Genomic DNA, 24,349 nt, shown 5'->3' with positions numbered 1-24,349 from the left:
GTGTTGGAAAGAGTTCCGCCCGTACCCTCCTTTTTCCCACATAGAATATTTCCACCTTCCCCGGTGTAATATTCCATCACTGAAACAAGTTCACTGATTGTTTTTTATACCTGTTTTAGTTTATTGAATGTATATTTGGGGTCAGGTATGCATGTCAGTTTGTAGTTTTGGCTTTTGATTGGATGGGGGGTACGGGTGGAACAGACACCATACATGCAACGATAATGAATTGTTTTAAGATAAAGTTGTCTTTCATAAAGTATGGACATGTTGTACAGGCGATTAGATCGATAACAATACATGAAACCTCATAAGACGAAGGCACAGTCAATGTCATACTAGTGTGAGTAATATATAAGCTAACTGTTTCGAGTTGAAACCCCATAAGACGAAGGCACAGACAATGTCATACTAGTGTGAGTAATATATAAGCTAACTGTTTCGAGTTGGATACTGTAATGTAAACAATCACAATAATGCTTGAACAGAGACCATATTATATGGTCTCTGGCTTGAATTAAACTTAAGGCTCCATCTAGGTCATCAAAATATTTCGTGTTTCCAATAGGCATAGCGGTAAGACTTGAACATCTTTACAAAAGCATCAATATCAATTTGACTCACCAACACATTAACAAATATCCTCTGTGAAAGCGCATCGACCGCCACTATTTCACTATCAAGCGTATCGTGTGATCGTATATCGTGCAAACCGGAAGTACTCATTGTGAATGGTTTAAGCTGGGCCCCGTCTGGCATATCTCAATAGACGCAAGTTAGCGTGCGCAAAGGGAACTTAAAACCAGCTTACAGTCAAAGAAGCTCCCGACACAGTAGTCAAGTAAACTTAGTTTCAGAGTTATTCGTTACACCCCACCACAGTAGACTGAACTAGTGGAGTGTAACGAAAAGTACTGAGGCTAAGTTTAGTTAGACTGACACAGAAATGTGGATATTGCTGTGGAGGAATGTCCACTTCTACATTTTAGAGAAGGTGCAAGCAAAACTGAAAAGATACTCTAATTTGTGGTGTATTTATGTGGTGTCTTTTTCAGTTCATTCAGTTGAGAAAATCAAAACCATTTATTAATTAAGGAAACACGCTGGACAGTATGACATCGTTATATTGTAACCAAACCATATTACGTCAGGGGGCAGTTTGACAAGAATTGTCCAGAACCTTTATTGTATTCGTTTCAGCATATCACTGCCGACCGTAACGACGGCAATGTGCTGATTAATGGAAAATCCAGTCACAAAAGATTGCGCACTTGGGTTAAGGGTTGGGGTCAGAGGGGTGTGTAGGGGTTTCACACTTCATTTACAACCGTTTTCACGAGAGTTTCAGCTGTCATTTAATAAACTTTCCGACCAAAGGGGCTGGGCACATATGGGATTTGATACATAAATGATCTTTTGATTTCTAATCAAGAATATAAACATAATTGAGGCAGCAATAGCTCCCATCGATAATGGATAATACATTTAATTGCGTTGATCTAACCAACTGTTTAAAGGCTTCGAAGACGTAAATATAATGGCTGTATATTTAATAAATAATTAGTTACTTTTTCGCAATGACATGGAGGTAAAACAATTAAATAATAAAGTTAAAATTGTCAAAATATATTAGATTTGTGAACATAAAAATTGTTTCTTTTTTTTTTATTCCTTGTAAGCATTAGCATTTTTTAGAACAAATTTTAACGTCATTGTCTTGTTATTTTGAAATTGACTAAATCCAAGTAACCAAGTAACCAAGTAAGCACTAACAGTGAATTCACAATCTCTTGTAAACTATTTCTAGTATGTTTTTACTTCATCCAGCCTGGATGACATTAGGCCATTGTGCCTCTAAATGTAAAAAAAAATGATGTTGATGGATCGTTGGGGTAAATGGCATATTCCTCACCCCTAAAAGTTTTGTACAAAGTAAGTGACACCCTCGCCCCCTATGCCATGTACAAAGCGAATGACCATCTCTCAAGTACTTGTGCACAGACTTGATGATCCCCATCCCTAGAATAATATAATAGCATTACACACACATACACACATGCACGCACGCACGCACGCACGCACATGCACACGCACGCACGCACGCACGCACTCACATCCCAACCTCTATCCCCAACCCTTTGGTATGACATGTCATGACCAATAAAAGCACTGTTACTTCAAATGTGGTGACATCAAATTGCCAATTTCTTTTAGTATAACCCCTTTAACCGTATCAGGAAACAGTAATTAGCCTGATTATGCTCACACGGTTGTATAATAATTATGGACAGCACAAAAACTGTTGTATTGAAAGCATACTTTAATACAAAGATATTAGGGAGGGGAAGTTTTAGACGGACACACAGATAAGGTAATCATATTTACAACTTCCCCGGGGCAAGTCCTCAATAAAGTGCCCACTCGTGAAGATCCGGGTTAGAATGCCGCCTACGTTGATCGATGCTCTTGCTTTTGATCACTAGAGACTGTCTGGTCCAGACTCGATTATTTACAGTCCGCCGCTATATAGCTGAAATATTGCTGAATGCGGTGTGAAAGAACAAATAAACACGCAAGCAAACATAAAGAATATCGGGACCTGTTTCGACGTGCGATTGGTTACAGATTTGTAATGTTGAGTTGCCTGAGCGAGAGAGAGGATAACACATAAGTTAAAACGAGTTTCGTGTAAGTCGTATTTCTTTATCATCTATTTCATTACCTACGAGGGCGAACATATCGGGGTTCATACTTTACATACGACGCCCTAGGGCAAAATATCACGTTGTCATGGTGACGTGCGTCATAAAAAATGCCATGACGTCGCGGTTCTTCTGTGACGTTGCCTTCAAACTCAGGCGACGGCAGGTAGCCATGTTTGAAAGTAGATTTGGGTTTATTTTCCACAATTTAACGACAAGGGTAATAAAATTAATACAAAACCTCACCCAAGAAATCAATGTGATTTTCTAAAACCTTAAAAAGATACAAAAATATTGTTGTTACGGGAAAAGATACGCTTGTTACAGGAAAGACAAAAAAATGTAGCTTAACAATCTGTTTTTCACAATATATAGACATCAATATATTGAACCAAAAAGTGTGAGAGTACACTGGTTTGCACCTAAGAATATATTAAGACATATGCATATTTCATACAAAGATCCTCTGTGAACTGCTGTTTTTTCTTTACCGTAACATGCACATTCTTTACAGTAACATAATAAATTCTTTATTGTAACGGTTACATTCATTGTAGTTAAATCAGTATGTACATCCAGCAAATGCTGTTAATTGCATACGCGCACGGTAGAGAACAATATTCATGTAATGATTACTCCTACATGGGGTAAGATATTAGTAAAACCTTGAACATAATAATAACAGTGACAGATATATTCTTTCCCGTAACAATTACCATTTTTCACTGTAACAGTCTGAGGAAAAAATATCACTTATCATCTTTTTTTTCACATTGTATAAACATAATATTTTGAATCAAAAGTGTGACAGGTTCACGCCTAATAATATATTAACATACATGTTTAAATTATACATACGAGGGGATGTCAATAAGTTTTGAGCCTTGAGCATTTTTCATACCCAGGTGTCACAGCCTATGGTACGACATTGAACCTTGTGGTGTAGCTGATGTGATATATAAGTTTTGGTATCCTACTCTCAGAAGTTATTGAACAGCTCACACTGACAGAAAGAGACCCCCCTCACGGCAGTGAAATTAATAAAATTGAGTATAGAGCAGTAATTAAGTTTTTAGTTCTTGAAGGAAACTCGGCAAAGAACATTGAAGAAAGGCTTTCAGCAGTTTGTGGGAAGTCTTCCCCTTCATCTGCTACCATCAAACGATGGGTCAATGAATTTAAGCATGGTAGAGAGAGTCTTTCACACGGATCCGTCGAGACAATTCTTCATGAACATCTCGTCATGTCCAAGGTGTGCGCAAGATGGGTGCCAGAATTCTTACAGATGAAATGGAGCAAACACGGGTCACCATAAGCAACTCCACGCTAACCAGATACAACAAGAATCCAGAAGATTTTCACTTTAGGCTAGTAACCTGTGATGAAACCTGGATCCACCACTATGATCCCGAGAGATAACAAGAATCCATGGAATGGAAACATGCCACTTCTCCCAGGACCAAAAAGTTCAAAGCCTCCAGATCAGTGCAGAAGGTAATGGCGAGTCTTCTGGGATAGCAAAGGCGTCATCCACATAGATTACTTACCAAAAGGAAGAACAATGAATGGGGAATATTACGCTAATTTGTTGAGGCAAGTGCAACAGTCAATCAAGGAGAAGCGCCGGGGCAAGATCAGACGTGGTATTCTTCTACATCAAGACAATGCTCCAGTACACACCTCTCGCGTTGCAGCCGCTGCTGTCCAGGAATGCGGGTACGAAATCTTGCTGCATCCCCACTACCCTAAAAAACCTGGCACAAAGTGATTACCATTTGTTCTCAAATCTCAAGAAACACTTGCGTGGTCGTAGATTTCAGGATGATAATGAGCTTATTGCTGCTACTGAGGCTTGGTTTGAGGACCAAAACGGCGCCTTCTACAGAGATGGCTTCAGCGCCTGGCAGAAAATATGGAACAAGTGTCTTGACTCACAAGGGGACTATGTTGAAAAATAAATGTGGTTCATACCAATATTTTGTGTTTTTCTATGCAAGGTTCAAAACTTATTGACATCCCCTCGTAGTTCCTGTTTCAAGATCTGATTTTTCGTTCCTGTTACATTTTTTAGCGTTACTTGAAAGAATGTTATAAGAAAGAAGTACATCAACACAAATTACATTATGAGAAAATTAATGCCCCTTCACAAAAAATTGGAATTTCCAAGTTTCAAATGTTTCATAGTTCAGATGCAATCATAAAAACAAAATTTTGCAATATTGTACATGTCTGTGAAACAGTATAGTTACTGGATAGATGCTTAAAACATATGCTCCAAGTCCTAATATTTTACATCCTTTCCCCGTAGCTCTCAGTCAATAGAGCGTCTGGACACTTCTTGTGTCATCATGAGGACACAGGAAGTGCCAAGGAGCATGCAGAAGTTTGGGAATCTTGGCATCAGGGATCATACATTATTTAAAATTTGAGGCTATCGTTACGGGAAAGAACAATAGTTGAGGGACAGCTGCAAAGCATGTCATATTAAAAACAATATGAAGTCAAACATCTTTTAATCATTATGTATGTGAAGTAAACAATTAATACACATGAAATCAGCCCCTGAAAGTTTACTAATTTAGTGAATTTGTATCAACAGAGATAGAAAACGAAGAACACCCTGACTGAGGAACAAAGAAAACAGCTCATTTTTTTGCCATTTCAAGGACTGTAATAAAAAATCTAAATACATTTGTCCACAATTAAACATGGCTATACAAACATGAAGCCTTAATTTCTTGGGCTGAAAAATTGCAACAAATTTGAAGAAATATTTATGTGATTGAGCAGGGACAAGAATTCCTGCATTTATTGAAAACGACTGGTATAATGACGTCACAGACGCCGAGATACAGAAACAATGGTTGCTAGGCAGAAGTGATATGCGCATTGTATGATATACATGACAAAATGACAAAATCCATTTGAATATATCGATACTTCGTTTGGATATCAGGCAGTATTTTGTTCCCTCACAGTTTCTCTATAGGTTCCAAACTTTAAAATATTTATATCGCATAGAAGGATGAAAAGCGAAGAAGATTTCGGAATCGGTTAACTATGTCCACTTTTCAAAACGTTTTTCCACTTGAATTTGTCCCATCGAGCAGGAAATCTAATAGTCTACACACCTGTGTAATGTTATACTCCTTGGTAGATCCAGAGCCGAAAGCGATTCTCGCGCAATGTTCACTTTTTCAAATCTTATGACAATGTGCCTCAAAATAAAACAATGGTATCCAGGGCGGTTAAACACTAAGAAATACATATTTGGAAACAGAATTGGCGAACTTGATGTTTCAGATATTGACATATTAAATAAAATAATTACATCTATTGTTAAAAAGGGTTAGAATTTGTTAAACAGCAACTTTTAGAGTGTTTGAGAATCAGTGGTGTTAAACTGTTGGGATCAAGCAGAAAGTCAGTTGTCGTTCATGTCTGATGATGCAACCGCCAGATGTTGTTCATGGCCATACTAGAACATGATGCCCTTCCAGAGAGACAAGAGTTGGTGTTCTGGGCTTGTTTCTTGAGTGATATGTTGGTGTAGAAGTACGTCTGTAAGAGCAGGGATAGTCCACAACTTCTGTATAGAGTCTCCCTGGTAAGAGGAATCATCTCAGTACACTCAGCAAATAGATCGTTTATGTAGTTCACCTTCAACGAAAAGGTAAAACGTAGTGTTATTACGCCTTGACTAGCATTCGCATCTTCGCCGAATCTCCTCACTTTAACAACGGAATACACTCGGTTTTCATCAGGAAATCGATACACCGTGGTGGCTAGGAAAGGATAGACTCTGTAGCTCACCTTCAAACAAAAAGTGCTTGGGCACACGTGGTGTCTCTTGAAATTTCCTTTCTAGGTTTGTTATGAACCCTTCCAGCATATGATGAATTTTTCGAATCCCATATTTGTTCTGACTGTGATATTTAGTTTGTACCACAGGTGCATTGTAAATAGTTATTACGGGCGTCTCTTTAGTGTCTGTCATTTTACTTGTAAGAACGAAAATACTATTCAAATCGATATCTCCAGGAGCTAATGCAGAAATTACCAGGTAAGGTTTACTTCACAGTCTGGTCATAAGTGGTTGTTTGAATATTATATCCAGCATATTTGAAATATCTGGCGTATATGCGCCATCTGTTTGAAAAAAAAGTGATGTACCTCCACTCAATCACTGGTCATGAATGCTTGTAGCATCAAACATCCATGCCAAATCCAAAGCCTGACATTTAAGGAAGTGAGGCCGACTGGGTAAACACAATTGTCGTGATTTTTCCGAGTTTCCCTAATTCCCATCTTCGTCCCAAGTCTTGTCTATGGATAATAAGACCTTTCTTGCCCTTTGAGGCAAGGGTTAGCTTAGTCTCGGATCCATAAAGCGTTATTCCATTTATTTAAAAAAAAACACTTAGTTTATCAGTAATCACAACATAATGATGAAAAAAGTACAAACCAAAACCAAACCAAAACAAAACATTCCAGCCACCTCTGCTGATCTAGGTTTAAAACTGGTCTCCAGTTACCTGTTAAATGGTGGTCAGACTCTCTGATAAAGTTGATGCATATCATGGTACTAGTGGTGGGAATCAGTTGAAATCTCACAACTGATGATTGGTTCATTACCAGCTAGTAATCATCAAAATAAAAAATTGGTTCGCATCATGCGTCATGTTTAGAAACTGCTAAAAATTGCATTTGCAAACTTCACATCCAATGTAGAATGATGCAAATTGCTAGTTTAAAGTGCTGACTAGTGTATCATATAAATAAACTTTCCTTTCAGTAAAATTACTTTTCAGCTTCTTTAATCTGTTCATAACCAAAACAATGCACATTGTAATTTACTAGAACTATGAACATTCAAATGTGGCACCACTTTCCACCAAGTCCTCAAAGATCTGTCTGGTTTGCCGCTAACAAACATAGTGCTGGCTGTGGCATGAATATACTGCTTAGGTGGGAAATTCTCTAGAACTATTATTACTATACATAATGGACGAAAGGACATTTTTGATATTGATATTGATTTACTTTTGTTCAGTCACTGAGAAAAATGACAACAGATTTAATAATTTGAATTACAGAATGTTTTATCTGGAATAGAAGAATGAGTGAGTAATTTAGTTTTACACCGCATTCAACACTATTCCAACTATAGGGTTGCAGTCTGGAAATAATCAAATCTGGACCAGACATTCCAGTGATCAACATTATGAGCATCGGTCTATGCAATTGGGATATGATATCCTGTCAGCCAACTCAGTAAGCCTGACCACCCGATCCAATTAGTCCACAAGCCTGGGCTACTGAAGTTCAGTTCCAAACTAGATCCTCACGGGTCAGGAACTGAAGAAAACCTCATACTGATCAAAAATCATTTTAACAATTAGTCACTGAAATCTTATTTCAGTCAGCTTGCAGGTAAAGACGCAAAATAAGACAGAGGGATGAACACATCATCATTTTTCACATTCTAAACCAATATTCACAAGTGAATGTTCTCATTTTTCACATTCTAAATAATACATTACAGATAATACATTCAGAGCAAATCGGTATCCCTTACCCCTTTCCCAGGTTGTTGCATATCCATATGAATAACTAACAGAAATTTATCAGTTCAGTTTAAAAGGAAAACTGTTCTCCTGACAGAAGCCACATGAACCAGATCATAGCGGTCGTGACAATTCTCAAGTGGTTTCATTTCTCTTCAAAGAAAAACAATTCTCTAAAGAAAATGAGTCGTGATGCTATAAAATTTCTCCAGCATTGACCACAGTTTCAAAATCTTGAAAACTGACAAAGAGGAAGACTTTCGGTAACTGGTTTGAATTGCCCTGATTCTCAAATTTCATTAGGTTGGTAATGTAAATTAGCAAAGTGAACGAAGAATGAATAGATGAAGTCAAGAAGACAGCAATCATTTAAAACAACAAAACATTTAAACATAGGAAGAGGCTCATAGAATGTTTTCAGTCTGAAAGGAAACACATGACAACACCAAAAAGTGGAATTATTCCATTAATGTGTTGAAAGCAGCATGTACAGGAGAAAGTATGGTCAAAATCACCCAATACTTGCCAGTCCCTCCCAGATTCCATGATTGCAGAAAAAATCGCAGAATTTACCTTTCCATGCAGAAAAGTGTCTGATTCATGGAGAACCCATTTTCGTGCAGAATCAGTGCAGAATTTGCCACTTTTCTGCCGCAGAATTTGCTTATTTTAAAAACTGAGTGAAAAGTGACTGAAAGCCAAAACGAAAATTAGAGTTAATGTCAGAAGTAGGATCGGTTACACATAAAACGAACTAACATATTTATTGTTACAACATTTTCAAAATAATAACGATGAAAGATACTTCATTAATAAAGCAAGTTTTAGGCATGTTTCAAATAAAATTCAATAAATTTGTCATTTGACATGTGACACAATTATGTTCTCAAAATCGATAGAAATTATGTCAGATTTCATTTCAATATAAATATATTTGCATGAAACTGGAAGTTGTTCATCTGCATCAAAGTTACGATTGAGAGGAGATAATTATTTTCATCGCGTGTTTAATTCTCAAACACAGAAAAAGGTGTCGGTGCTTGACTCAACATACTCAAGATGTGATGTGTACTGTCGACTTAACTTTATATCTGTGTTTGAGTATTAAACTATGAAGGTCTGTATAATGTTTTGGTTGTATTTTCTAAATGTTTTAACAGCAGAATGTTTTGCAGAATATTGAAAAATGGGGTGCAGAATTTGCTAACATTTGCCGCAGAATTCTTACAAATTTGCAGCAGAATCCAGGAGGGACTGACTTGCAATTTAACAACTGTTTTCCAGCTGTTGGAATTTAGGACTGTTCAGTGAGAGATGAATTCATATTTAACAAGGCAGTTAGAGTTGTCCAACTTGAGTACAGTTTAGTTAACAACCAGAATCTTGACCACTGTTGACTAAGAGACCAATTTGAAGGAAAAGGGTGAACTGGAGTTTGTGAAGTACTTCAGTCATTCTGCAGCACATCCGATTCCAATACAGTGAACTTGGTATATCAAGGGTCATAATTAAGGAGGTCCCTGGACCTCCCAAAGATGCACCTGTGCAGTACTGCAGATCACTGGGTAGGGTGATGAGCATATACCTGTATACAGAATTGCATGATCCACTTGGAGGATAACACCTTAATTATCTTAATTTGAAATTACATGATTATGTTACAAATGTATATGCACAAATGTCCAGTCTGGCACAAGAGTGATGAGTGTGTATGGTTTTACATGGCTTTTAAGGAATATTCCAGCAATAGCACATCATGGGACACCAGAAATGGACTCAACACATTGCACCCATGTGTGGAATAGCCCGGGTCTTCCATGTGATGAGCAGACACTTAAAAAACTAGACTACCACGCCATCCCTCTGACTGAAGAACAGAGGCATCAATGAAGAGATCATACATATCTTCCTACAGTTAGTTGCCTCATCAGTTAACACATCAATTATTGTTTCAGCAAACATTTGCAAACGTTTGACAAATCCCCAAAACAGCCTGAAACTATCCAATACCAACCATCATTCTTGCTGCTATCAGTTTGTTCTGCTGGGTAATGGCACTTACATCTTTCATAAGCATAAAGTTTATGAACAATGTTTCCAATCTACACAGTATCCGAGACACCAAAGACACCATGTCCAGTGAGCACTCCCTTGCTGATACATGCTCTGCTGGGCAAGTGTGAGGACATCTGATTCTTAAGAACACATGTAATTCCATAATGATGATAATCAAACCTTCAAATTCACACTGCAATCCCGAATAACATCATCTCACATCATCCATGTCAAACTCGCAGGGGCTACCATCTCCACTCAGATCTCCCTCACTAATGCCATCCTGTTCTTGTTCAAAGGTGTTCCCATTATTTCCCTCAGTTTTAACACCACCTTTCCTTTTCTTTCTCCTCCTCTTCTTCTTACCACTGTTCACCTGATCCTTAGTCTTTGTGTCAACACCTTCTTTCTCAAAGTCATGACTCTTTGTCTTGGAGCTGCTAGACTTGCCTCTTCTGGATCGTTTTCTCTTTTTGCCCCGTATCTTTGGAAGTTCTGTGGTACCACCATCAGCAAAGTTACTCAAACGTATTCTGTCATCATCTCCAGAGTCCAAATAGTCATCCTGAGAAAATCTTCCATCCTTAAAGAACTGCTCTTGACCTCTATCATGCATCTGCAAGTCAGCAAATTCTTTCCTTGACCAATCAAAGCTATCTGTCCAGCGCTGATGTTCATCTCTAATTAGATCATGGTACTCTGTCCTCTGCTGATGTTCCTTCCTTGACCAATCACCATTACCTGTCCTTTCTTCTTCAAGCATTCTTCTAATGCTTCTTTTGACCCATGAAACACCCTTACGGATTAAGTCAGCATCAACATTGGCTCTCTTAGACTGATATTTTACCATGCCAATGGACTTGTGAAACAACTGACCTAAAACCTTTTTGTCAACCAGCCCTTGTTTACCTGCTCCTTTTCCAGACTGACCTGTATTTTTTGCAACTGTGTATTTGTTCATACTTCTGTATTCTGTAAACACTTTCTCAGCAACAGTTTGCGCCATTGCTTTCATATCCTCATGTGCTTGATTCAAAGTTCCCTTAACTGCAGTACTTCTTTCACCATCTGTTTCTTCCTCTGAAGATAAATCCAGCATTTTTTCAGGGTTTACATAATCATCACCTGCTGCTAGATCACATTCTCCTTCATCTGCTTTAAGTCTCCTTCTTACTTTAATATTAGCATCCTCTAGTTTTTCCATCATTATGTGACTCCAAAGTAAGAACTTGTGTATACTATCTGGTTGTGTTCTATCAAACTTTGGAATAAATTTCACTTGGGTTGTGAATTTAGTTTTTTTCTTACAATTGTTTACTTCAAATGATGACTTTTTGTGGTGTGCAACTTTAAGTGTCTTTGTCCATTCTGGTCTCAGAGCAAGAACTGACCCAAACTGGGCTGATCTTTTCAATTCATCCTTCGCTTTCTCTTCAGTTACCATCTCTGGTTCACTCTGGGATTCAGGGGATTCTCCCCCAGAGTTTATGTTGCCCATGTAGAAATCATTTACATCCTGAGCATCAAGTTCAGAGATGCTACCATGATCTTCACTTGCCATTATTCCTGACTGAGAAGCATAAGGTAGTTGTTCCCATACAAACTCTGGTGGCTCAGCACCTGCAGGCTGAGTAATCATCTGTCCATCCAGTGAGTGCTGAAATGGGGCACCTGCTTGAGGAGAATGTGGTGGTACTATTGAAGGAGCAACTGAAGGAGCAGCAGGTGGTTGTTCCATTACAAACTGTGGCAACTCAACACTTGCAGACTGAGTGATCACTTGCTCAGTCAGTGGAAGGTGCAACTGGGCCCATGCTTGAGAGGTTGATGAAACTGTTGAAGGAGCAACTGAAGCAACGGGTCTTTGTTCCATTATAAACTCTGTTGGTTGAGCACTTGCAAAGTGAGTGATCACTTGCCCAGTCAGTGTGTGTTGTAATGGGGCACATGCTTGAGAAGAAGTTGGTGCAACTGAAGCAACAACCTGGGTTTGTGGGGAAGCCACTGAGTATGACTGACTACTCACTGCAGCCACCACTGGTTGCCGAGTTGACGTATTTGAAAACCAAGGTAAAGGTGCCTCAGGATATGACTGACTTCCTATAGCAGGTGGAGGGACAGGCTGAGGGAAAGGTGGTGATGTAAGATGAGGTGGAGATGTTAAAGGAGGTGGCACAGGTTTGGGGAGAGATGCTGTGGAGGGGTAGAAGGATGTTACTTGCTCCTGTAAAGATACGGCTTGTTGTGTGGGAACCTGGGATGCTAGAAGTGGTGGAGCAGGTGGAGTGGGCTGCTGGGATGGCAATACTGGCAATGGCACATTCTGATCAGACTTCAATGGACCACTTAATGAAGCTAGAGTCATTGTTGGCATGTTTCCAGCACCTATTGAACCAATACCTGAAATTGCAGGTATGTCCATCTCTGATATTGGTAATTGTTGCCTTTGCAATTCATGACAAACCCTTTCAAGCAGATTAAAGTTAGGAGACTCATTGAAGTTTTTTTCATTGTTTTCTGGTTCTTTTTCGGTTCTCACTGCTTTATTTTGATGCTGATACTTAATATGAAGCAGAAGAAAGTCTCTCTTCTTGAAAGTTTTGGGGCATTTGGGGCATGTCAGGTAACTGAGTCCTGCTGAATGATGTTTTTCCCAGTGATTGACAAACTCATCAACAGTGCCAGTAAATATGCATTGGGTGCAGCTAAGGACATCTTTAGCATCTCTGTTTTGTGGAGGATTTGTCACCTTCATGCAGGTTTCCCTTGTCACACTGCCAGGCATGACAAAGTGGATATTGTCTCTCTCCTGTTGTTTAGCACAACACAGGAGTGTTGCCATTTCACTCCTGTCCTCAATCCCATGAAAAAAAGACAGGTGTTGATGAAGATCATCTGCATCACATTCCATGCCACAGAATGAACAAATGAGATAAAGAACCTTTGCTTCATGAATTTTTGTCCAGTGACGTTCAAATTGCTCTGGTTTGCCTTTAAATAAACATCCAGAGACATTGCACTCATATTCAGTTCCAAAGGGCATGTCTTCAAAGCTGTCTGCTTGAGTCAGACGTGACATCAAAGTATCTGGTGTGGACTGCCTTTTTGGCTGTGCATCTTCAGTCAACTTTTGGGGTTCTCTAGCTTCTGATATATCATAACCTTGATCAAGTGATTGGATAGATTCAGGCAGTCTTTGTTGTTGGGCAGTTTCATGGTGTCTTTGTTCCCTCCTAGATGAAAATGTTTCAGATGGCAGCTTCTGAAGCAACAAAATTGAAGTGTATGAAACTACAGCTTGTTCATAGAAAGCTAGTGGATCCTGTCACCATAAAACACTACTGAAGATGAAATAACATCTTTAAAATAAGGACAATACTTAAGGACTGATGATATATAATGCAAGATGTTTACATGCATGAATATAGATCGGTGTATAAACCAGAGAAACAAGATGATTGCATGTAAAAGAATATATGTCTAAACCAGGATTACGATGATTACATGTATACAGATCTGATTGCATACCAGAGTAACAAGACGATTACAGGTATACAGATTTGTAAGAGCTTAGTCAGTGTCTTTCTGTATACAACAGTTATGACAAGCCTTTCTTGGCCTGTGAATGTCTAGAGTTAGAACTGATCCAAAGTAATCCATGTTTGTTGTGAGAGGCAGTTAAATGGATCAGGCAGACTACAGACAAAATACTTATTAAACTATTACCAAACGCAGACAGCACAATTTTTGTAGCATTCATCATGCAAAAAGTATGAAGCATGAACAGCAGTCAAGAAAAAGAATTGTATATTATTCACGTAAGTAATAAAGTGGTAAAAATACTTCTGCAGAAAAGAGACATACTGATATAAAATGAGTCTGCTTCTTCCTAAAATCTTAAAGTAGGTCTCGGTACATAACAGATATAGATAATCGCTAACAAGCTCCCAACTCATAACTTACTCTCATAATGGGTAACACCATTACAGTTAAACTGGGTTTGATGTGCAGCATGTCAGAGAGATAATCACTAACTGCCAAAGTGATACATTAAACATCACATATACTCTAGGGGGTACAAATGCATTAATCACTCATTGGCATCATTATAAATGAAACCCCATCATTAAGACTACTCATATCCACCTTTAATTAAATCAACCTTTTTGACAATAGCACACAATTCTCAGCTGCAAACGAAATTTCAACCAATCAGAGCAGTGCTTCTCTGTGACCTAATATGAGACATAGATATGAGGGCCTATGCAGATTTCATCTACATTTCAGTGGATAACTAGTTCGTTTACAGGTTTATATAAACCTGAAATCGCGACAGCTGTTGTGAAAAATGAAAACTATATGTTCTCACAATCTACTATCATTTAGTTTTGTCTCCTGCTTTGCCTAGTTTCTGAGTTGCAACCCTTGTTTTCATAGATGATTCTGTCAAAATCCCCTACACGTCATTTGTCATTATTCACTTGATGCTCAGTTAACGAATTTATAACAGGTGTAAGTAGTGGTAAGGACACTTTGATTACCTGACACAGGTCCCCATTTGGCATTTCTTGTGCCTGGATCGATCAAAGGATTAACCAATAATACGCTGATTGGTTAATTACTTTTATGCGGGTTTAAATGTGGATTTGTCAAAAGGTAGTGTTTATGTGTGTACATTTACTACACTATACCGAATACACTCTGTCGTGTCTGTGTCTGTAAAAACAACACCCTTCTTTCCAAGAATGAACAGTCAATACATTGATTGATGGTTCATACTTGGTTAACTAAATTACTTTTTTTAAAAGAATGATAGACATTATGCAATTAGTTGCCACCTGTGCCATCTTGGGTGACCAATGATACACCAATGTGAAAAACCTGAAACGACACATTACTTTTTCGCATATTAGCCTGTTAAAAAACACATCACTTGGGAAATCTGCAGATGAAAGGTATATCACTCGTTTTTTTGGATATTGATGGTTACATTCCTCGAAAAGGTAATAGCCCCACATTGCTCCTATAACTTTAATTTGTTTCAACATTTTGTTTTTATTAAGGTGTTGCAGCATTCAAAAGAATCATTGTTTTTGTCGTGACGTGTACTGATCCAGACAATATACTCATAGGGCATGCATGTAAATCATGATTCAAATAGGCAAACAATAACATGTCTAGATATTACATTCCTGTTACACATTCGCTATAAGTATTGGCAGATCGCTTCTTTTTATTAAGTTTCAAAATTTCATTTTCATATCACTTGGCTGTGCTTATAAGTACTGATAACTACTTAACACTGATGGGGGCCATTGTGCAGTTTAATGAACTTAACACTGAACAAACAAATGATAAAAATACTAAAATACTGAACTGAACACTGTAGTGAAGACTTAACAAAACAATGAACATTACGGAGACTGGCATATATCACAAAAACCTGTATATACCAAAAGGCACCACTTTAGGTTCTGATTGGTATATCTACCAAGTTTTGAAGAAACATATTGAACGGTTTTTGAGTTCTGCTCCGGAAATGAAGTCCTATCTCTACATTTGGAAACAAAGTCCAAAACATTTCCATGGAAACCAAGAAAATCATATATCACAAAAATCTGTAAATAACAAAAAGCGTCACTTTAGGTTCTGACTGATATATCTACTGAGTTTTGAAGAAAAATATTGAACAGTTTTTCAGGTCTGATCTGGAAACGAAGCCCATCCCACCATTAAACTAACACCAAAATGTTCCATGGAAAAAAAAAAAAATAAATGCCAAAAATCTGTAAATAGCAAAAGGTACAGCCATAGGCTGCGATTACTATATCTATCAAGTTTGGTCTAAAAATATTGGACAGTTTTGGAGTTACGCTCCAGAAACAAAGTGATTACAGATCACTGAATACATAGTCCCCAGCTCTGAGTTGTGGCGTAGGACAACAAATGCATGTTTAATATTAACAAATCCCTTGTCAGAAGGTGGCTGACAAGAGAAACTAAAATTGTTTTTTATTTTATTTCACAACGCATCAGTGTGACATCTCTCCAAGATACTGCCTTGCTTTTCACAAACAACACAGTAGTATGAAGTGGCTGCAAGATGGAGTCTCTCTATTCTCTTACTACACAACAGAGTGAGGTCACTCCAATATGAAACTTCTCTATTCTCTCACAACAATGTGAGGTATTTCCAAGATGAAACCTCCATTATCTCACAATATAATAGTGTGAGGCTGCTCCAAAATGCTGTCTCTCTATTCTCTCACAACATAACAGTGTGATATCACATATCCCCATATGTTCCTTCATTGAAGAAGCTTGGCACTGGTGACGTTTACCAGACCACATACCCTCAAAGGAGGCTAATCTCAAGAGGCTTGGTGTATTGACAATGTTTACCAGGTAATATAGCTCCATATATACCTTACCTCAAGAGGTTTGGTTAATTGGACAACCTTCACCATATTGCATACCCTGATTAGAAGCTTGGTGTATGGGACAAGCTTCACCATATCACATACCCTGATTAGAGGCTTGGTGTATGGGACAACATTCAACTTATCACATACCCTGATTGGAGGCTTGATGTATGGGGCAAACTCACCAAAACACATACAAACAAAGGAAGCTGATCTCAAAAGGCTTGGTGTCGGGGACAATGTTAACCAGACCACATACCCTCAAAAGAACCTAATTTCAACAGGCCTGGTGTATTGACAACATTTAACAAGTAACACAGATCCTTTTGTGCCTTACCTTAAGAGGTTTGGTTAATTGGACAACCTTCACCATATCACATACCCTGATTGGAGGTTTAGTGTACGGGACAAACTTCACCATATCACATACCCTGATTGGAGTTTTGGTGTATGGGACAAGCTTCACTATAACACCTTCCCTGATTGGAGGTTTGGTGTATGGGACAACCCTCACCATATAACATGCCCTGATTGGAGACTTGGTGTGTGGGACAAGCTTCACTACATAACATACCCTGTTTGGAAGCTTGGTGTATGGGAAAAGCTTCACCATATAACATACCCTGATTGGAAGCTTGTGTGTGGGACAAGCTTCACCATAGAACATACCCTGATTGGAGGTTTGGTGTATAGGGCAACCTGCACCATACAACATACCCTGATTGGAGGCTTGATGTAGAGGGCAACCCTCACAATATCAGATACCTCCATACGTGCCTTACCTTATAAGGCTTGGCGTAGGTGACTTCAACCTCCTTATTATCAATAACATGTGGCTGGTATGACACTGCTTTCACTGCATCGCCAAGATTTTTAAACATCACAAATGCAACACCTGTTGATCTGAAATAAGAAAGAGTGACTCTTTTGAGATTAAACCATCAACCACTTGAAACTGAAAACAGATTGAAGATCAAAAACAATTCAAATATGGGATCTAAGCACAGCAGATACTGTCAGAACAAAGGGACACAACTTACCTCAATGTCAGATCCTTCACCACCTCAAAGTCCTCGACTACTCCCCATGTGGAGAAGTAGGACATCAGCTTGTAACCGGGGGTTTTCACTGCCAGCCCCGATATTCGCAGCTGCCTATTGGGCGGCTCCACCTTTTGGGGAACCTAGGTGTAAATGAGTGAACTGATGGAAATAATTACAATATATCATTCATATACATGTGTGTCAAATTAAGGTCATATGGATATGTTTACCACTTATCAGATCTTAAAAACATGTGAGCACATATATTGTGTCTCAAATATCATCACAAGGAATGCTCTGGGGAAGAACGACAATCACATAATGGCAGCTATGGGTCATAGCTCTGATCAACAAGGTCAAGTATCAGAGCCTTAAAGTCAAGGAGTAAGGTTTCATTACATGGTAATATTATCACGGAGGACACCAGAAATGGACTTGACATATAGTATTCATGTTTGGTACCAAAACCCAAGATAGTAGCGTGATAAGCGAACACAATAACGGCACAGCCACCATTATGAACTTTCCTTTGTCTATTGGCATCAATGTCACTGAATATAAACTATACCCATCTACTGTTGACAATAAATACTGAATACTGCTACATAAGAAAGGAAACATAAAGGCAAGACTAACTGACTCACTGGATAGGTTGGTCTGGCAGGAATGGCAGGTCTGGTAGGAACGATGGGTGTGGCAGGAATAGTGGGTCTGGCACATCCTGCAGGTTGAGTAGCAGCATCAGATTTGGGTGATTGTACCCAATGCAACAAGCATGAATGTATCTGTTTAGATTCATTAACGTTGTAATATCACAGCTGTACCAATGCCACAATGTACTTATGTCAGTACAGCAACAGTATGGTAATCATGCAGCAGTACAGCTGGAAAATGGCAACAGTATAGCTTCATCAAAGCTGTGTAATTACCACTATATACCACAATAAATTACAGAAAGATCAGTTGTATAACTGCCACATTAAAGCAATGTCACAGTTGTAGAACTGCCACATTATAGCAATGCCACAGTTGTATGACTGCTCCAGTACAGTGTATCACAGCAATGTTGTATGTTTTTCATGTTGTAAAAACCACAACACAACAAAACATTAAATCAGTGTCACAGCTGTATAACTGACACATTACAGTAATATATTATAGTCATATTACAGCTGTATATCTGACACATAACAGCAATGTCACAACTGTATGATTGCCACACTACAGCAATATATTTGTTTCAATAAAGGAGGGGAACATCATTTTAAATTTACGATTGAAGAAATTTGGGAGATGAATCAAATTCAATCAATATTGAATTATGATTATGAATGTTTCGAGAATGCATCACCACTTGCACTTCCTTATGACCATAGCTTTTTGTGCAGTAATCACTCTTGAAAGATTTATTGGTGTATGACATGAAATTTGCATGTAAACGCAAATTTTCATTCAGTGGTGTGTGATTCCACCATGATGGGTCATACATATATCCAGATGACAAGCATACTGTGTATGAGACTCCCAGTGAACAGTTCTGGGAGTCTCTTACATTCTTCCTGAATTGCACAGCCAAGTCCATCCAGCGTATTTGGCGGCCTTTGATGTTGCCATACACGACTCCCTATCATCTTCCTGACATATTCGATGGGGGTAAGTCGGGCTCTTTGCTGGCTATGGCAAAAGATAGATGTTGTGTTGTTGGGGGTGATTACTGACAAACTTGCACTGTCAGCACTGGCAGTCGTAACGCCTAGCAAATGGGACGACAAAGGGCATCAACATGATGTCTCATTAGTACTGCCCTGTGATTCTTGCACAATATGAAGGGCACTGTATCTCTGAAAATGTGACATACAACCAATGATGATGTTTCTAGTGTCTATGTGCCCTTCACCATTCTCTTCTTACAGCCACGTGACGATCAGTCAAGGGTGGCACAGCCTTGGACCGTTGAGGATGTGAGATGCATGGAGGCAATACCTAACTGTCTGATAAGTAACTCGAACACCTGTAGTGCATCCGATTTCTTAAAGATTGGAAGGAAAGGAACGATCTTCTACTCTTGTTGTTGACCTTAGATGACCAAAATGGGGCTGATCATCAACATTCTGGGTTGTGTTGTGGCAGGGGACAAACTAAACAGCGAGAAACAAACACAAACAACTGTGTGGTTTATACAGTGATATTCATAGACCTTCTTCAAAATCAAGAACGGCACCCCATGCATGTGTAAGGGGCTACTGCATTGTGCATGAGCATCCCATGCAGAGGGGTCATATATCGAAATGGTGGTGCATTCATGGGAAGTCTTATGAAAAATTTGGCAATGCTTATACTTCTGATCCAAATTAAAAGTTCAGGTTCCCCTACCTTTTTATCAACTTCCTGTTGGACATTGATCAGACAAAGTGACAGGTCATCCTTAAGTGGGATGTTTCTGCAGCTAGAATATATTAGTGAGTAAGTTAGTGAGCAAGAACACACTACTGTTGACCCCCAAATACCCAGAGATATCAATATGAAAATAATACAAGATGTTAATCTCTTACCTCTTACATTTCCTCCATGCTGCAATAAAATATTCAGGAGAATCATCATCATCATCATGATAAACAAAATAGAAATAGACCAAAAGTAATTATGTTTACATAAACTGCTGTTTCCATATTTTAATGTTCAAAATGACTGCTGTACAGGTATGAGGTTTGGTTTAAATTACAATAACAAGTAAGATGACATATCTCATCGAGGACCCATGAAATCCCGGAAAGAGAAAAGTGCCAAAATCTGCTAACAGCGAAAGGCACCACTTTGGGGTCTGCCTCACATATCTGCCAAGTTTTGCTGAAAGATTGTAAGAAGTTTTCGAATTGTGCTCCAGAAATGAAACAAACCCCTCGCTTTTGTGAAAAAGTCCTAAAACATGGAAACCGAGAAAATTATTAATTATGATTACGGATGGACGGACGGACTGACTGATAGGCATCAACCAAAAGTATTTTCAGTCCAAAACACTTACGTGTGTGACAATATTATTACTTAACCTGCAACAGCACTGATATTCTGCATAGCATACAGCTAGTCAAAAATGACACCATGTATCATTGTAATATTTTTATGACACTATCCACAATGTAACATGATGTCACGTGTCTGTCACATCTATTATCATCCATTTGTCATCTGCTACATATTCTAGCTATTTCTGGCAACAATAGTGAAATAAGCTGATTTGTCGGAGCCACTTAAGAAATTAACTGTAAAAAAGTTTCAAAGTGGCAAAAAATGTTCTAATATAGCACGATACCTTTAAAGATAAAGGAATAAGGCACACATCACAAAATATTGAAGTAAGATTGTTTATATTTAATGAGTTATGATCCTTTGAGCTTCAATAATAAATTCCCATTAACCATCGCTCCCCTATGTTTGTGAAAAACAGTGAATATACTATCAAGAGATACACAAATGACGTGACTATCAGATCCTGACAGTCAGGGTACATAACTCTACACAAATGACTAGTCAATCAGATCCTGGTTGTCAGGGGACATAAGTCTATACAACTGAATTGACAAACAGCTCCTGGAAGTCAGGCAACGTAACTCAACACAGCTCATTTTACTATCACATCCTGTTAACATAACTCTACACAACTGAATCTGTGAGTTTAGTTTTAAGCTGCATCTAGCAATACACAACATTCGAGAGAAATGGTGGCATTCTCTAGATAGTTCAGAGTGGACCAGACAGTCCAGTGATCAACACAACAAGCATCAACCAACATAACTGGGAAATTATATGTCAAACAAGACAGAAAGTCTGAGCATCCAATCAAGTGAGTTACTGTTTGTGATAAGAATGGACTGCTGAAGACCAATTCTAACCTGCATCTTCATGATTTGTACTGGATTGTGGACAAGTGTGGTATGTACACAAAACAAAAAAGGGTCAGAATTCACAAGGTAACAGCATTAGATGAATTGCTTAGTGTGCATTCCTTCAGGTCTTTTTTAGCCATAGTCATGCAAGAGCAGGTTTAACAGCTCAGAACTTACCGTGCTACACCTCAAGTCAGCATTTTGACCTTGACCCCCAAGAGGTAAACCTCTGCAACAAACATCAAGATTGAATTGAAACTACCTTGACAACAATGTAACATATTTGGCAGTGGCTTGAGATAACAGCAATAAACACAAACATCAATACCACAGTTTCAAAATATAACAATATCTCCTTCAAGAAAGAACACTGAAAGATAACACCTACCCTGTATCAAAACGTGTCCTCTTTCGACGGGAAACACCATTAAACTCTTTTCCTGAGTATGGTGCCAGTTGCTTAAACGTGTCATCACCACCTGGTATGACTCTGGTCATTGATGCAGACTGTGCCGTGCTTGTCATAAGGGGATCTGTGTCAGTCTTGCCATTCTGGCCATCAGGGGGATTTCCTGGTGCCCCTGCCTTTCCTTCATCAGTAAAATCTTCCCCTGAGTACTCTGCCGGCTGTTTATAAGTCTCACCACCACCTGGCACTACTTGGCACATTGGTACAGACAGTGTCTTGCTTGTCATGGGAGGATATGCCTCAGTCTGGCTGTACTGTCCATCAGGGAGGTTTCCAAGTGCTGCCCATGATCTTCCCTCATCATAACCTCCTGGGCCCTGACCTTGAGGATAGCCTTGATAGGCCGACATGACTTTGCAGCGTCATGAATCATCAGGTGTCTGGAATTATTGTGGAAAGGACCAATGATCCAACACTTAATTCTTTAATAAATAGATTGTCAAGATAGCATTAGTATTGTTTTACAGTTATTATTACAAATAACAACAAAATTGCAGACAGAAAAACAAAGACAAGGAGCAACAAAAATGTTCATGTCTTCATCTCCAAACCATGTCAAAACAGCAATCAAAGGCCAATGGTAAGCTTGTTTCTGCAGCTCCCATTAAACAATTTTTACATGTCTGGGTGATCTGAAAATTTAAGAAAATGATCAAACATATCATGTATGCAGCAGATGACAATTAATCTATATGAACACGTGGTCATGTGATCATCTCTCACAATATGAGAAGAATGCCAGTTTATGAGTGATACCTGGACAGCCTCAGTACTCACCTAGTTCAATTTACAGTTACTGCGAGACCTCATCCATGTAGCTTCAATGTTTTAAAGAAGCTGCCATCTTATTTTCAAAAACCCATAATGTTTCATGAATTTGGATTTGCAGGAAGTGCAGAAGTGAGGTCTATATTGGAAAAGTCAGAGTGGGTTGGGCTAGACGCTGCTGTATGTTTTTCCAGTATTCCAGTCATATCACAGCATACCAGCTTAACAAGGCAGGAACGTCTTAACAATATTAACTGCTAGAGAAATACAGGTCTTAGATGTTTAACACTTTAGTAAACCCACCAACATGATCACAGCGCTGACAAACCTGCAACCATCAACATGATTAAAGCAGATCAGTTCCAGGGTTATCAATTTTGACCCTATTACAGCTGTGGCATCTTGGCAAACTGTGCACCTTGTGGCAACTGGTTTGATAAATAGTTGTCTTTCATAAGGGACATGATTTACAATTCTTCATGTGATTAGAGAGAAGACAAAGGGGGTGATTAAGCACCTGCAAACCCATAATACAAGGATAAAGTATCAGTCACTCAAGTCTTAAAAACTAAAAAAAGATTATTTACTTACATTAATGTTTGGAGTTGGGTCTTGCTCAACCAGACACACCTAGTTATTGGAAATGAAATGTGAATCGCAGGCACGTGTGCTCAAGAGGTTTGAAGAACTATATTGCCAGTGCCGGCGTGTTCATTATACATACAAGCCCTGCAGTGAACAATAATACCTTGATTGTGGTCCGTTCCATTTTCGATACAAGCCCCTGTGCTGTGTATGTAAACAATCACGCTTTCTCATATCGCCCTCGAAATCAGAGAGAGCCTAATATTTCCCTAGTTTATCGAAAACATGAAACCAGCTGTATGACCGGAACAAGACAGGGATAGTATGTCGATGAATACACAACTGTCAATATCAATTTGGCTCAATCCTTACCGACATTAAAAAGGCGCTCTATATCGCCTTCGCGTTCGTAGTTGTAGATCGGAAGTACTAGGGGCACACAAAAGCTCCTGACACCGAAACATGACTGTAGAGGAGTTTCTGGTTCTCCTCTCCACAAAACTGAAAGAGCTACTGAGTTTTGGAAACTTTAGTTGTTTGTTTTGTTTTGTTTTGCTAAGCATTCAATTACCAAGATTCTTTACCTTTATTAATGAGAGAATAGGTCAGTGACACATGACACATAACAAAAATATAGCTTGGAAATTTCATTCGGAAATTTGGATAATGTGTTTTCACCTCTTTTGGCAAAATATGTTTACCGTATTCGGAAACAGTAATTCACCTAACTATACCCGAGCTAGTCATACATAAGCTAGTTTGGCTATATATAAAAGTGAAATGTTTCTCGGGCATCAGAGAGTCACTTTTATTTGTGTGACAATTTTTGTTGCCCTATTAAAAAAATAAATTTG

General features: G+C 38.6%; 2 protein-coding genes across 3 annotated transcripts in view; both read right to left on the bottom strand.

Moving 5' to 3' along the window:
- LOC137297076 (uncharacterized) overlaps positions 1-10,570 on the bottom strand; it is a 49,745-nt gene extending 39,175 nt beyond the window's left edge. Inside the window, exon 1 of one of the 2 annotated variants that reach the window (XM_067829049.1) lies at positions 10,505-10,570. The gene's annotated coding sequence lies outside the window, so the exon portion shown is untranslated. Of the gene's footprint in view, positions 1-624; positions 791-10,504 lie in introns of those variants that run through there. The other variant, XM_067829047.1, reaches the window with a different exon arrangement.
- On the bottom strand, positions 7,091-23,899 carry LOC137297077 (uncharacterized). Its single transcript, XM_067829050.1, has 8 exons — positions 23,659-23,899; positions 22,062-22,522; positions 21,851-21,902; positions 20,342-20,360; positions 18,434-18,510; positions 17,787-17,929; positions 17,529-17,649; positions 7,091-13,586 (listed from the first exon to the last, which is right to left on the bottom strand). Exons 2-8 carry the CDS (start codon positions 22,490-22,492, stop codon positions 10,536-10,538), a joined length of 3,894 nt encoding a protein of 1,297 aa, XP_067685151.1. The 5' UTR covers positions 22,493-22,522; positions 23,659-23,899; the 3' UTR covers positions 7,091-10,535.
- Positions 23,900-24,349: the final 450 nt, after the last annotated feature.

Source organism: Haliotis asinina, chromosome 9, assembly GCF_037392515.1.
Source record: "Haliotis asinina isolate JCU_RB_2024 chromosome 9, JCU_Hal_asi_v2, whole genome shotgun sequence".
Lineage (NCBI taxonomy): Eukaryota > Metazoa > Mollusca > Gastropoda > Lepetellida > Haliotidae > Haliotis > Haliotis asinina.
This window is presented reverse-complemented; position numbering and strand designations above follow the sequence as displayed.

Bases quoted from the DNA above. Each gene is read 5' to 3' on its own strand.
- LOC137297077 (XM_067829050.1), bottom strand. From the start codon at position 22,492: ATGTCGGCCTATCAAGGCTATCCTCAAGGTCAGGGCCCAGGAGGTTAT. The intron at 17,930-18,433 runs GTGAGTCAGTTA...ATTTACACCTAG, and splicing joins CTGCCAGACCAACCTATCCA to GTTCCCCAAAAGGTGGAGCC. The intron at 17,650-17,786 runs GTAAGTTGTGTC...TTCTTATTTCAG, and splicing joins GTGAAGGATCTGACATTGAG to ATCAACAGGTGTTGCATTTG.